Source organism: Mus caroli, chromosome 6 (assembly GCF_900094665.2).
Source record: "Mus caroli chromosome 6, CAROLI_EIJ_v1.1, whole genome shotgun sequence".
NCBI classification, from domain to species: domain Eukaryota; kingdom Metazoa; phylum Chordata; class Mammalia; order Rodentia; family Muridae; genus Mus; species Mus caroli.
This window is the reverse complement of record NC_034575.1, coordinates 88,440,092-88,456,119: the sequence shown is the minus strand read 5'-3', so window position 1 is coordinate 88,456,119 and position 16,028 is coordinate 88,440,092. Positions and strand designations below refer to the sequence as shown.

Below are 16,028 nucleotides of genomic sequence, written 5' to 3'. Positions count from 1 at the left end.
TCTGAAGACTTTCTTTTTTTTTTTTTTTTAACTATCACTTGAGAGAAGACAATGATCTGTCCCATGCTTGTAGTGGTTCATTCTGTTTATACTTAACAGTACTTTCATTAAATAGACATCACTTGGATCACGACTCCATGTTGGTAGAATGTGATTGATGAAAGCCAGGAGACAGGATTGATTCATTTGGCATGGTAGCATGGCCGCTTCCGAAGACAGAGATCGACTCTGAAGCAAAGACTTAATGGTTCTCTTTTCATGTAGACAACACGATTTGGACAGACATAGCTGTCCTGACTTTCAGATTAGCACACAACAGTCCTCTCATTGAAAACGCTTCCTGTCATTTTCTTTATGAAAGATTATCGGCGCAATTCAGCCAACATTTCTAATATATAGATTACTCCAGAAGAAACCATGAAGAGCTTTAGGACCACATATCCCAAAGGAAGGCATAAGCANGACTTGGGGTAGGAGTTGAGCATGGCAGTATATGACATTGAATCTGTAATGAGAGTTTTACTTCCTTTTAAATCACATTTCCTCTTTGTGTTGCCATAATCGGATAAGGAGGAGCACTNGGCCTGGTCCTAGCAGGCATCCTAGTGCCCCTGCAGCCCGTTCTGTTCTCCCATTTTAAGCAAGCACATCAGTTTTAACATCTGCTGAAGATGCCGTGATCACCTGGGGGAAACTGTGGTTTCGTTCTATGCTTTTAGAGTTACCTTCCCATCTTTGTGGGTGACTGATTTNCCTGTATGTAGCTGCAATCTGCCTTCCTTTTAAATAAATGCACCCAAAAGTGAGTCATAGTTAAAAGTAGCATCAATAAACAATAGCTCAGGATTATGACACAATCACCAAAGGGCATAAACAGTGGCACAGAACGACAGATTCTGGATATGTATACCCTCACTGTCCCTCCCTTAATTCTTTGACACTCTGTGGTTTAAAAAGAAGAAAGAAATCTCTCTCATATTTGTNACACTAGTAGAAATCCAGGCGAAAGTCCACCTATTCTTGCATCCCAAAGGGAGACGGAGGCCAGATGATATATGCATGCATGCCTACAGCCAGGTTGCAGCCATTCCTCTTTGTGGGGGCCGTTCCCGTAGACACAGGAAACCTTCTGCTCCNTACAGTTTGGAAAGTAGGATGTTCCCAGAAGTTGTCATCTCTGAGCCACTCTTGGTGACTTAGATCTACATGTGGGAAGAGTGTGAAGGGTGAGGAGCAGTTCTCAAACACCTAGCCTGCCTGAAGCATGAACTCCAGAGTTCACAGCCTTTAGAAAGCCCATTTGCTTATCACCCTTCTTGGTGCTGGCTCACCTTGGTTAGCTCCAAGCCTGGACTTGGTAATGTTCAGCAAGTGTCAAACCAAGTAGCAGAGTCTCTGTGAGCCCTGGGTGGGGATGTCAGTACTTCCCTGGAGCAATGAAGCCTCCTCTGTGCTGTCGTCCTCTGTATGTTCAGGTTCGGTATTGCAACTCCCTGGATGAGGAAGAAAAGAGGGAACTGAAGCTGTTCAGCAACCAGAGGAAACGTGAGAACCTGGGCCGAGGCAATGTCAGGCCTTTCCCCGTCACCATGACAGGAGCTATTTGTGAACAGGTGAGGATGGACTGGGACAGGGAAGAGGTTCGTTATACAGTGACTGCAGCAAATGCCTGTTATCTGCTCAGCCCTCTTTTAGGCCTTGAAGATACAGCAGTGAGCATAAGACATGAAAGCTTAGTTTTCCTCATGAAAAGAGGTATGCACCAGGGGAAGACATCAGACAAACACCAAATCAGTATAATAGGAAAACTTCAGCAGGGAATGGGGTAGGAAGGGCTAGGAAGGCAGGGTGGCTGTAGCCTTGAACAAGATGGTCAGAAAAGACCACACTGAGAAGGTGGTATCTTGAGCAAAGGCATGCAGAGATGTACAGAGGAAGAAGCATGCAGACCTTGCCTTAAGAAACAGTGAGCTGGCCTGTGGCTGGATCCAGAGGCATAAAGGGCAGGCGTGGCAGATGGAGGCAGAGTTCATGGAGAGCCATATAAACAACTGGAAGGACCACACAGAGTGATGGCTTCATCCTTTGAAAATAGAGTTATCTGGACCATGAGTCAGTTTCTCATTCAGGATCATCCCAGCATGGATGGATGACCTTTAAAGGGACCATATGAGGGGTGGCACCTAACCTTAGTCTGAGTTTGAGGGTCTAAGAAACCCCATGCCATCTCCTTAGGACATCACTGAGTTGAAGGATCTAGATGTACCTTTTGCCTACTCTGCTGTAGCAAGCTTAGGGTGTGGTAGAGGAAAGGCATGTCATATGCCTAGGCAACTAACCTCACCCCTCCTCCCTCCCATTCCTGCTTTCCAGGGAAGCCCACCATTGCCTACCCTTCTCTCAATCTTCCCAGTCTCTGNGCAGCTCCTTCTAACTCAAGCTCTGGGTGAGAGGCTAGCTGCTTGTTGAGAGAAAGCTGGAGACGATCTGAGAGGAGTAGGGTAGTCTTTAGAACTCCAGTTTGAGATTTCACAGGAATAACCGAACAAATCTGGTCATGAATCACAAAACTGCTTGACCAGTGAGGGGGCAATGGGTCATTATCCTTGAAATGAGTCCTTGAGACTAATTCCCGAGATGTAAATGGGTGGTGCTCATGAGGAATATCAGACTTACTGTGCTCAATTCAGTGCCTCATCCACTCTCAGATCAGGCTCCTCATGACTGGGGCTTACTTAAAGGGGAAGAAAAATCAGGCCCACATGTGAGCAGAATAATGTCAGGAGTGTTGAAGCAGAAAGGCCTTCCATACAAAACCTTTGAAATGATTGGGGGAGGGGATTATATATGATTATGTGTGTGGCTACTTTAGCCGTTCTTTCATAATCATGGAAGAGAGGGTTGTTGCCTTCTGTGTTGTAGTATCACATACACAACCTACTAGAAACCATTCCTCAAGTCTGTGCCCTCATTCTATGGATCATACTAAATCATACAAAATCCACACTGGGAGAAGCACTTGGAGGCACCATTTTTACTCTCCAGTCATTGTCTGTAGAGCCCATCCACCTATGTGAGCCATCCTGCTAGACACGTGCCATGACCTCATGACCAACACCATGATGAACAGAGAGCATCTTTATAAGCCCACCCCTCCTCCTTCTCCTCCAAGACCCTCAGAACATAACTGTATTCTAACCCTAGCTGTAAGCATGAGTCATCTGTCATTTCTGCTTTGTATACTCTGGTCTTGAAGAGTAGTGCTGTTCAATCAAGATTAGATGAAGAGATGCTAGTAGAGAGCTAAAAAAGCATGCCTGAAAGGAAGAAGCTATTTAAGAGTAAATGGGTTTATGTACCCAGTCCCCTCTCATTCAGCAATGCAGNCCCTCGCCCCAGCCAAGCCCCCTCTCCGTAGCGTCTCCTAATGATGTTAACTTGGCTGTGCCTCAGCACATGCTTTGGGATATGTAAGAGATGCTTAGGCTTTGTAAGAGATATGTAATAGATGCTTCATGCTCTGTAAGTTGGCTTGATGTCTGCTGATCCCCTTGTACACTACCATCCTGAGAATCCATCTCTCACACCTTAAGTTTCTCACTCTCTGTTACTCAAGTTGTCTTACTTAGGCCCTGGGGCAGGGGCCTCTGGAAAGAACAAGAGGAATGTAGAGCAAGGGACTAACTAGTATCCACATACCTCCCTAGTAGCTAGCCGTTGGTATTAGTTGGGTCATTCTTTCACTATTGTGAGAGCTCCCGCTGATGCTGCTGCCCTTTGTTCCCCTCACAGTGCGGAGGGCAGATTAAGGGCGGCGACATNGCTGTGTTTGCATCACGTGCTGGCCATGGCATCTGCTGGCATCCACCCTGCTTCGTATGCACCGTCTGCAATGAGCTTCTGGTTGACCTCATCTACTTTTACCAAGATGGGAAGATCTACTGTGGCAGGCACCATGCGGAGTGCCTGAAGCCACGCTGTGCAGCCTGTGATGAGGTTAGAGCCCTGCCCACGTGTGAATATTTTAACTGTTCCAGTATATTCCTGGAAGATAGGGGTGACACCTTCAGTGTCATCTCTGCCTCTCTCTGCCTCTCTCTGTCTCTCTCTCTCTCTCTGTGTCTCTCTCTCTGTCTGTCTGTCTCTCTCTCTCTCATACACATATTTACATCTCCCATAGACCATTCCCTGTGTCTTCACCCCTCCCCCACCATCCCTATGTTGCACCACAGCATATGTATGCTCATGACCTTTAACTTCCTACACAGGGAGGCAGCCATAGGTGACTCTACTCACTTATGTTACCCTTTTCAGAAAGAAACATCACCCATGCCCCAGTCACAGTGGATCTGGCTAACCATACTCATCATGATGGATTCAGAGACTCTTGTGTAGGAATAGGGTAAGGGGGGGACACATGGTACAGCCACCGAAATTTTCAAATGGCATGTAACTGGTACAAGATCTCTTATAATTAAACATATAGACATATACACACATTCATATACACAATACATACATACATACATACATACAGAAGCCTTTGAGCAACTTTAGATTTCAGCTAAAAATCTGGAAAGTCCACATTTGAAATAGAGCTCCACTTCTAGAAGATTCTCTAGAAAAAAAAAACTGTCTAGAGAGGGAAATAAAGTGGGTGGTAGTATTTGGGTTTTCTCCCACAAAAGCTTTAGAGGTCGATGGATACCTATCTGGATCCTTCCACCCCTGCCGCTACAGGTGTTTGAAAGCCTTGTCCTAAGAAATCAGAATGGCATGCAAGGCTCCTGCTTGGCAATTTTTCCCCACTAGAAGCATACCCAAGTAGCAAGTAACCATGGCACCCCAGAGTAGAAAGCTTGCCTTCACTGTAGAAGCTAGGAATAGAAAGAAGAGTGTTCTAAACCTGACCCCTTCTAGGAACCATTTAGAGGAAGGTCTTAGACAGGGGACTCCAATTCACAGAGTAGCTCTGTGCTTCTGGCTGAGCTTATAAACCGAGATCTGGAAGCAGCACTCTCTGTGTCTGTCAGATCCACCAGGACAAGGTATTTGTCTCTTATGAACTGCCTGAAGGGGTCCACTTTTCTAGAGATTTGGCGAGCCTTTATTTATGTAGATTCTGATGGTAAGGTTGAAGTGCTCAACTCTCCAGCCCTTGCTAGAAAACTGGATATGAGCCAAACTCTGGGGACTTGAGGCAGTCTTTTCGCCTTCTGACTCAGACACACAAGTGCACATTCATGAAGCTGAACAAGTATCTCTACTGCCTGATCCTGAATCGTGTTCAGCAACCAAAAAGTCAGTAACCTGTATCCACTAGATACCATTCTCTTCCTCTTAACCCGTTTTCCCAGCTTTGTCCCTGTCTCTGGATTCAAGAATGCTAGACATCTCAAATGAATAGTATTATGTAATGTTTCCTTTCGTATCCGGCTGCTTCCACCTAGCACAGTGTTTTGATAGTTAATTTATGTTATAGCAAATATTAGCTCTTCATTCCTTCCTGTGGCTGAGTAATTAAATGAATCTACATGAACAGTTTTATGACTATGTAGCATTTGGCATAGCCATTTAGTAACTGAGGGTTATTTGTTTTTGCTTTTAACTGTGATGAAGCACGCTACTTAGGAACATTCATGTGTAAGTTTCTAGGTATACATGAATTTTACATTTCAAATGCTTTTCATGACAACTCTAAGCCTCGCTTTTGAGAGAAGGTCAAATTATCTTCTAAAACAGCTGCCTGCTCTCTCTCTCTCACTATCAGAAGGCAATTCCAGTTCCCACATGTTCTCTTTAGTTTCTGTAATTGTATTCTTTTTTTATTATAGCCATTCTACTAGATATAAAATGATACCACAAAGCTATCTGAATTTATAAATTTCTAATCACTAATAATGTTGGTATCTTTTAAATATTTTTGTCTATGCATTTATTCATTTTGGGATGGGAAACTATAAATCTGAAAGCCTTTGATCATTTTTTGCAGTTAGATTAATTTTTTTTTAACTACTTGTGAGGGTGTTTATAGGATCTGGATACAAGTCTGTTATCAGGTACACAGAACCAGATTTGGTTCACAAATCTGGTCTCCTTGTTCTCTGTCTGTATTTTCTACTTTCTTATTAATATCTTTTGAAGCATAGAAATTTTTAATTTGGATGAAGTCCACCTGACCTATTATTTACATATGTCATGTGCAGTTGTGTTTCCATATCTACAAAACAATTGCCTGGTCCAAGATCAAGAAGATGTATAACTATAGCTTTTTAAAAGAATTTTATTCCTTTTTTTTTTCCTGTTAGGTCATTGATCTCCTTTCAGTTAATTTTTGTTAATGTTGAGAGGTAGGGATTCAACGGATTCTATTACACAAGGCTTCTGATTATCGCAGCCGTATTTGCTGAACACTATTCTTCTACCATAGTGTAGTCTGAACACAACTTTTGACAACCAAGTGCCATGCATACACACACATACACACATGCGTATGCACTCATGTGCACACATGTACATATACATGCACACCCACAATTCTTGATCTCTCAATTNAGAGAGTTTATCTGTTTGTTAGTTTTTAGGGCAGTACCCCACTAAACTGATGATTATAGGATCATAATAAATTTTGACATACATGCTTTGAAGTTGAAAACAACTCTGACCTGTCAAAACCTAAAACGNCTCATGGTGGGGAGAGTGTTAGACATGAAGGTGACCGATTCCGAGGCACTGGGGCGTGGTGAAGACCATGACCAGCTGCCCAACTGGCCACTGGAGGAAACAGTCACTTTCCTTAGCTAAAGATTACTGTCATGAATAAATGCATTCCAAGCATTGCCCAGCTTTATGGTTTCAAGAAGAAAGAGAAGAGAGTTCCAAGGATTCATATGGCATTTCCCACTTTAGAGAACACTATGCATCAGCCAAATATATGAGCTATTTTTCATTTTGCCCTATGGTACACCATTAGCTCTCCACTAAAATGTGGAACCAAATTAATTGTGCTTCAGGAAGATGAAGTTGTGGAGCTTGTACCATATGATGAATAAGCTTACATAGATGCGATGTTGTTTGACAATTTGTGGGTCACCCTGCTTTCTGCCTCTTTAGTTTGGGGCTTCGTAACTTCCTCCAAGGTGGGCTCATGGTGTCTTACACACTGACCTGATGGCTTCCTGTCTCCAGATCATCTTTGCAGATGAGTGCACAGAGGCTGAGGGACGACACTGGCACATGAGACACTTCTGCTGCTTTGAGTGTGAGACAGTGCTGGGGGGCCAGCGCTACATCATGAAGGAGGGAAGACCCTACTGCTGCCACTGCTTTGAGTCCCTGTATGCAGAATATTGTGATACCTGTGCCCAACATATAGGTAAGGCTGTGCTTGGCGCTTAGCTTGATCCTTCCCAGGTGGCCTCAATATGCCANGGTTCGAATCCCCTTGGTTACAATTAATAAAAAGCCAACTCTTACTAGCTTAAGTGAAAAGGAATCTCTTCACTCATTTTACTAGAAAAGCCAGAGTGTTTACTTCAGGTAGAGGTGGATGAAGGGTTAAACAATGCCTGCTGTTTTGTTTTTCTCCTGTGTCAGCTCAGTTTGCCTTCTCTTGGCATCTTTCAGGAGCAAGCAATCACGTGGTGATTGGGATGCTTCTCAAGTTATGCCTTACAGCTCACATTTTACATACCTTAACACTTGTATTCACAAAAGGAGGAAGGAATTGGCTATACCAATCTCCCAGTCAGCTCCTCTGGGTGGAATCTTATCAGTCCTGGCTTAGCCATAGGTCTACTTTCAAGTGGGACTATGTGGTATACTCTTCCATGCTCTGGGAAAAGTGTGAAGCCCTGAAAGGAAACGTGGGGAGAAAACACATCCCTCAATGATCTTCTGGACAAGGCTGGGAATGGGCAAAGGGAAGAATGGGGTGTGGGGCCCTTTGGTAAAGAAGGGTGGTCCCTGGCTTTCCAGCAAGTGTGCCTTCTAAAAACCGAAACAACAGTGAGCTAAGCCAAAGGCAGAGAAGAAGCAAACAGTTCACAAGCTGTGTGCTTCCAGTTTGTGACAGACTGGAGGCCATNAGAATCATCCCAATTTGTTCAACCCTTCAGCCTGTTCGTCAGACAGGCTTTTGCCTTGCCTTTTCTAGCATCTNGGGAATGCCATGCTGTTTAAGAAATGTTTTAAGAATTTGTCTGTGGACAAATGTCTGTGGTCATAGTGTGACCTTTCTCTGGTCATAAAACTCCAAGGAGCCTATTTGGAAGCTGCCAATGTCATACCTTCAGTGAGGAGATGTGGGAGCCCTCCGTGTACGACTCCATTTCCCCTCCAATTATCTTTTATAAGAATCCCAAAGGATTCATCAGAAATGACAGTCCTAACATTGCCTTCAGGACTTAAGTGATGGCAAGACCCTTTCTCCCACGTTCCCTCCATCTCACTATACGGCCCCTTGACCAAGGTACCCAGGAACCCTTCTGTTTACAGGATTGTCACAGACAGACATGCTGATGTTCTTTGGTGCTTTGAATTAGGACTTGTGACTGGACATATAAGGCAGAGGAGTGGGTGGGACCATAGCAGAAACAGCAGTGCCATGTATCGGTCCCAGGTTATTAATGCGTAGCTTTAAGTCTGCTGGTCAGGACTTACCCACAGTGCTGCTTGACCCACAGCATCGATGCCACCTTTTCCATAGCTTTTCTGCATCCTTTCCCTTCCACAGAGGCCATGAGTCTTGCCACAAATGGCTACTTGCAGTTTTCTCCCAGAAGTTTAGAAGAGAAAAGTTCGTTTATGACTAGCTCATGTGTACCTCAAATGGCCCCTCTCTCTGTCTTCTGTCTTCGTTCAGCTGTCCACAGCTTTTATTGGCATCCCCCCCCCTTCCTCCTGAATCCATAAAAGGCATCCATCCACATTTCCCTCCTGCAGTCCGTCTGCTGCTATAGTTAAGTTGCTGTCCCTGAGTTTTTAAAGGCTACTTTTCTGCAAAACATAATTTCTCTAGGGCAGCAAGATCCTGTTGTGTGTATCATGTATACCCCAGTCTTTGATGTCACACTTCTGACCATACTGTACAAATATTCCATATTTATGCAGCTGCTCAGAGCAGATCCTACATCAGGCAGCCGTTACCAAGGCAACAGGACTCTTGCTTGTGCTTAGCAGAGTAAACAGTCTTATAAACAGATGAGGCTGTGGTGGCTGCAGATGCATGCTCCTTTAGAGAAGTGCTTAAAGGGCTTAGAGGGGAGATTTTTTAAGAAGGCATGCTTAGATGTTGAACACAGAGCCCTTTTCCAGATGTTTGGAGTTCAGGAGTAGTTCAGAGCGCCATCTCACATTGATGATGTTTATCAGAGGCAATGTTCAGCTGCCTGCTGGGCTGCTTTGTAATCTGCCTCCCCCTCACTCCCGCCTCTCCCCATGCTGTCCTGTGAGGCCCTATCCCAGAAAGCCTGGCCTTCCTCTGATACCTCTGAGCACATTCCCTTGCAGCATAGTGGTGGACAGGGCAAAGGACCCACCCTTCCAAGTTCTCTGGTGGAGAGGGGCAAGGATTCAGCTGTGGGGATACCACACTAAGTAACTGCCTGTAGTCAACGATCCCAGGCAGCTGGAGATACCAAAATGAGCTCTCAGGACTCTTGACACAGAAGGAAAACTGCAGAGGAGGAAAGAGAAGGCTATACAGTCTCAGGGGTTGCTTTTGGACAGCATCTAGACAGTGGCCTCCTGCACAGAGGAAACTAGGCTTTTAGACCTAATCAAACTGAAGGAAAGACCATTTCAATAGCTTGGGACTAAGCTCTCTACATAGTCACTCACAACAGCATAGGTTCNTCCCTGTGCCTCCCCCNAGGAAAGCAAAGCCTAGAAGTGAAGCCCCTTGCCTGGCACCACACCAACAGAAAGCACAGAACTAAGATTCAACCCCAACATATGGGCTTTGGCAGTTTTACAGCACACACACACACACACACACACACACACACACACACACAAGTGGTGGAGCTGAATTGGCCCCACTCTCTGTACATATCTCTGCATCCCTGTACAGCCCACTGCTTCTCCCAAAGGCCTAGGCAGGAGCATTAGCTGGAGCTCCAGCCTAGAGATTTCTATTTCCAGCCCCACCCCAGCTTTCCTTCCTCAATATACCTGAGAATGCTGATGGTCATGAGGGTAGAGTTGAGTCTCACAGTGGCCCTCTCAATTGGAGTTGCTCTGAAACAGCTCTTGTCCTCACAAAGTCCCCCTCTTGCTGTCCTAGGGATTGGTGCCTAAGGGAAGAGACACTTCCTTCCCCACTTTGGAGAACATCTAGTAAAAGAAGAATTTGCCTCTTTCTTGCCTATACCTGGGCAGAGGCAAAGCCAGAGCCAGCTAGAGATAAGCTGTTTCTAACAGCACTTTGGTTCCAGAAATTCTTTCTCCATCAATTCTTGCTCACCCCTCGTAACCTTCTGGCTACTAAAAGTGAATGTTCATTTTTGTGCTGTCTTCCTGAAGAGACCTTTATCATCATGCATTGACAGTCTTATGAGATCTGTTCTTGTCCATGGGTTTCTAGTCTAATAGGCTGTCCCTGGAGCAGGGACTGCCTGCTTATAGCCTATTATATCACCCTCAGAAGCCCTAGGTGACCCTCTCATTGCCCTGGTCATGAGCCATCTATATATAGATCAGACCCCAGGACTAGGAGATACTGTTGACTACTAGCCAAGGTTTTGTTNCAAAGGTGGTTTCAATGCCCTAAGCTNATGCTTGGCATAGGGATGGCATCCCCTGGGACAGGATTCTCTTTCCTTCNAAAAAAAGGGCAGAGGAAATAGTGAGAAACAAGAGCAGAAAAAAGAAATGTGGGAGGTTCCTAGCACATAGGACCATGGGGATTCTGTGCAGCAGAGTCCTTCCCTGGAGGAACTGTGTCTCTTCCTTTCCTGATGACAGTAGGTGAAGAGTGTTCACCCATGGGGATGTCATCATCTTATACACCCATGGTCTTTCCTTACTGAGAGCCATCAGGATTTTCCCCACTGAGAGTTGAAGCCCACTATGTTTCCTTTCCACTGATCTTGTCTATTCAGGACCACAGACTGGGCAGTTTCTAGACAGTAGAAACATTTCTTATAGTTCTAGAGGATGTGAAGGCCACCATAAAGGACCTGGCATATTTGGTGTCTGAGAAGATCCACTTTCAGGCTCAGAGCTGATCACTTGCTGTGTCTTCAAATGGCAGAGAGGATGAACAAGCTCCCTTGGGTCTCTTTCATTAGAATATTATTTCACTCATATGGGCAGACCCTTCATGATCTAAATAGCTCTCCAATGATCCTACTTCTTGCAAGCATGGTAGGTGTTAGGGACTGAGCATAGAGTTTGAGGAGGAAACAGATCCACTACAGCATCCAACAACCTGCTTCAGTAACTGCCCTTTGATTGACAATGAGTGGTGATACAGTTCATCTATCTACCTACTATTAGTAAGAAAAACCCCTATTACACTGGTCCTGGAGATACCATGGAAACTTCTGACCCTGTCTCCATAGAACACCACTTTCTGTGAAAGAGTTAAGTAATACATATGATGGCATAATGTAAGGAAGTATAAATACTATAAGAAAAGGTGGAGAAGCAGCCAAGGCTGCCATCATCTTGTGGCCAAGAAGGTTGTTGAGACAGCTCATGAGCTACCGAGTAGAGTAAAGAAGACAAGACTGTTATAGCTGTTCAGAGGAAGAGTTCTGGTCTCTGATGCCTGATTGGATTACCTTGGGCNTGTCAGTAACCTTCCGTGTCTCCATTCCNTCATCTGGAGAACAGAAATAATGGTAGGAACTCACCTCATACAACCAAGAGTTTCAGCAGATTAGTATTCTCATAAGTGGACTATCCCTTAGCTAACGTGTTTGGAGGCAGAATTAGTTCTGCTTTTAGAACCGTGCATTCTATAATGAGGCACGTGAGGGTTAGGATCTGAGTCTAAACATGAAACTCATTTATATTTCCTATAGAGCTTATGCATATAATCTCAAGATATTTTTATTGCCATCTTAAATACTTTTTATGTGCGAAGCAGTTTTATTATAGAGAATTTTCTGCTTGCAGCGTCTTGTTGACACCAAAGTTTTGGCTTTTGAAGCATTTTGAGTTGGGATTTTTCGATTAGGGATGTTCAACTTCTGTTGCTATTTGGGGAAAATAGATCTCTGGCAAAATTCAGGGCTAAGCTCTTCTGATCTAGATTCTCCATGCTGCTAGCAAGGGAAGTTGGGAAGTCTGCTGACTAGTAGACTATGTTGTAACAGAGTGTGGACACTGATTGTACTGGGCCTGATGGAGGAGCGACTGGCCTAGTGTCTTTTGTGGTGTGATGTTTCTTGTGGTATTGTGGTGCTCAGCCAGCTCCTCAGCCTCCTTTCTGTTTCTTGCTTCCCAGGAATTGACCAAGGTCAAATGACCTACGACGGCCAACACTGGCATGCTACAGAGACCTGTTTCTGCTGTGCTCATTGTAAGAAGTCTCTTCTGGGGCGGCCATTCCTCCCAAANCAAGGCCAGATATTCTGCTCACGGGCCTGTAGTGCTGGGGAGGACCCCAATGGCTCTGATTCATCTGACTCTGCCTTCCAGAACGCCAGAGCCAAGGAGTCTCGCCGCAGTGCCAAAATCGGCAAGAACAAGGGCAAGACAGAGGAAGCCATGCTGAACCAGCACAGCCAGCTGCAGGTGAGTTCTAACCGGCTCTCAGCTGATGTGGACCCCCTGTCAGTGCAGATGGATCTCCTCAGTCTGTCCAGCCAGACGCCCAGCCTCAACCGGGACCCCATTTGGAGGAGCCGGGAAGAGCCCTTCCATTATGGGAATAAGATGGAGCAGAACCAATCCCAGAGTCCTTTGCAGCTTCTCAGCCAGTGCAACATCAGAACGTCCTACAGTCCAGGAGGGCAGGGAGCAGGAGCCCAGCCTGACATGTGGGCCAAGCACTTCAGCAACCCTAAGAGAAGCTCATCAATGGCCCTGAAGGGGCATGGAGGCAGCTTTATCCAGGAATGCCGTGAGGACTATTACCCGGGGAGGCTGATGTCCCAGGAGAGCTACAGTGATATGTCCAGCCAAAGCTTTAATGAAACTCGAGGCAGCATCCCAGTTCCCAAGTATGAGGAAGAAGAGGAGGAGGAAGAAGGTGGCATATCTACTCAGCAGTGCCGGCCCCGTCGTCCACTCAGTTCCCTGAAATACACAGAGGACATGACACCCACNGAACAGACTCCTCGTGGCTCTATGGAATCACTGGCCCTGTCAAATGCAACAGGTAGGCTGGGCTTGAGTACATCAGTATCTTCCTATACAATGGCCTCCTCCAGCTGGCTGCTGAGGAAGTGTCAGATAGCTTCTGTCTTTGATGGGATCTAGAGAAAGTCCGAGTCCAAAGTCTGGATGCCTGTGATATATGGCAAGGCTTAAAGGTGGGCAGATACTACCAGTAGAAGGGGAGGAGCCAAGTGAGGAATGGTATCTTCTCTGGGGTCTGGCTTCAGCTTACCTCATAGAACTCTAGAGATCATGTGGCTAGTCCGTTTCTTCTGGTGACATTCAGTCCGATGTGTCATCCTACCATGCCCACCATCGTTGCCTTTGGACTACTAGAGAGAAGTAATGTCTGTGTATGGGGGTGGAGGATATATAAGGTGTGGCNATGGGTAAGAAGTCATGCCAGCCAGCAGCATTNGTGGGAAAGGTTGTGGTGGTATTCACNACACAACTGGGAATGTAAGTGCCCCAGCCTGNTGTTGCTTGAGGAACCCAGTTTCCAAGAGTTTTCTGAACCCCAGTATCTCAAGTAAATATGTAAAACATATATAAACAGATGAGGAAGCAGGCTGATTAAAATGGACAGGAGGGAGGGAGACCATCTCAGGATANTGTCTCCAACAGTTTTCCAGGTGGCTGTAGAGCTAAGACCGTTGCATGAGATGACCATGGTTTTACTATCCAAGTGCCTGTTCTGTGTGCTTGTCTTATTCATCAGGATGTATAAACCAGCCAGAGTGCTGTCTGAGACTCAGCTGGTGAGTCACTTGTCTANAGTGTTTCAGTCAAGCGCAGCAGAGGCACGTGTTAGTCTGCAGCTCAATAAGAATGCTNTAGGATGTGCCGAATGCCTGCCCCTCTACTAGCAAAAAAACCAGTGTCATGGGTGTACCTTCACAGCTGGTCCTACACTCAAAGATGTGGGGGGAATCTACAATGTTTTGACCTTGCAACATAATGGCATCTACCAATGTATAAAGCCACATTCATAGCTATCCTGGGGTTCATGAAGTCTTGTAGGCNGTGGGTTAGGCGTACTTAGACTGTGGATATAAGTGGTAAACTCTGTCAGTGCCATCTGATGGGCTCCGCCGCAGCTACCAGTTGTCACAAACATAAACATTTTAGCTAACACACACAGTTCTTACCACAAGCCAACCATACCACATGCCAGCCATTGTTCTGAGCACAACACAAATATTAGCTATTAATTTAATTGTCACAACACTACAAGGAAAACATTATTTTTCTTATTTATGAGTTGGAAAATCAGANCCTGAGGGCTTGAGAATTATCCAGCTTTTTAAAATTAATTAAATTTGCCCTTTGACAATTTCATACATGNGTATAGTGTATTCTGATGACTCTCATGCCCCAATTTCTCATCCCCCTCCCACTCCTGCTAACTTCCCTCCTCCCTATAGGTCCCTTTTCCATGTTTGCATCTTTTTGTTTTAATTTGGGACCCACTGAGTGTTAACCAGGATAACCATGAGTGACCATGAGAATAGAATTATCCAGTGGAGCCTGGCAGGTCCACGTCTAATAGCTACACATCTAGATAACAGGATACATATCTAGAGATGATTCTCCATCCATCTATCCCCATCAGTAGCCAATGATTGAGCAGGGAGAAGTAGGGCCTGCATGATCCCTCCCATCCATCCAAGACTAGATGTTGACCCAAGTGTTTTAGAGATGAGACAAGGAGCTGCCCTTGACTTCAGAACCATGCTTTTTCTTAATCCAGTTGCTGCTGCCACCATATGAGCCCCACTTGATTAGATCCTTCATAGCAATTAATAACAGATTTTAAAAGATGCAGGATCCATTTAAACTCCCTCCTAGACAAACCGAAGCCTGAGTGATGGGCTGTCTATACAAGGAGTTTTACCTTTTATCTCTCCTCAAAGGCTTTTACTGTGTTCCCACTTGTCCCATAAGACAGAGCTCAGCTATTCTTCCCCCCAGCCCGGCCCCACTCCTGTATTTCAGCTAGAAAAAAAGGGACTTTGGTGAATAAGCATCTTCCCTGACATTGTAGAAATGAGCAGTCAGTACAGTGAGGAGTGCCTGGAAGCATCCGTGTGCTGTAATTATTCAAGAGGANGATAGGTAAATATGTGCTTCCACCTCTGAGACCGGGGACGTGTGATTACGATGTGTGTTCTTCAGCTTCCTCCCAGGCCCTCTGTGGCACAGCTCGGCAGAGGTGGAGCCCAGAAATCTGGGGTTTCTCCCAGCTCCTTGCTGTTATGATGTATGCTGTTTATCTTAGAACAAATGTTCTGGGATCGTCTGTTGTGACAAAAACTGTCTCACATTAGGGGACCTTATGAGGAAATCAGGGGTCAAAATGAGAATCTGGGAAAGGTCAAAAAAGGAAGAACACAGTCTCCACTCCTAAGATAGGGGTGATGGGGTGTTAACTCCCTTGATTCTCAGAGGATCACGGTGGACAGTGTCCCTCTGCCTCTGATTTCTGAAAGGAAGCACTGAGCTATGTGTGAGGAGGTTGAGAACAAAGTGTCCAGATATCAGCACTGTCTAATATAGTAGCGAGTAGTCACGTGTAACTGTTCAAATTAGATTAAGATTAATTAGTAACATCACAGGCCATTGGTCTACAAGTAAGATATAAATGCTGTATTAATCAGGGTTCCCTTAAGGAACAGAACTGACATGCATACATACATACA

General features: G+C 45.2%; 1 protein-coding gene across 4 annotated transcripts in view; it reads left to right on the top strand.

Moving 5' to 3' along the window:
* The window catches only part of Prickle2 (prickle planar cell polarity protein 2), a 344,729-nt gene that overhangs the window by 295,410 nt on the left and 33,291 nt on the right, over window positions 1-16,028 (top strand). For all 4 annotated transcript variants that reach the window (XM_021164852.2, XM_029478412.1, XM_021164854.2 and 1 more), the window contains 4 exons: window positions 1,476-1,613; window positions 3,793-3,996; window positions 7,189-7,375; window positions 12,455-13,330. In XM_021164852.2, coding sequence (XP_021020511.1) covers window positions 1,476-1,613; window positions 3,793-3,996; window positions 7,189-7,375; window positions 12,455-13,330 — 1,405 coding nt within the window. The remainder of the gene's footprint in view (window positions 1-1,475; window positions 1,614-3,792; window positions 3,997-7,188; window positions 7,376-12,454; window positions 13,331-16,028) is intronic.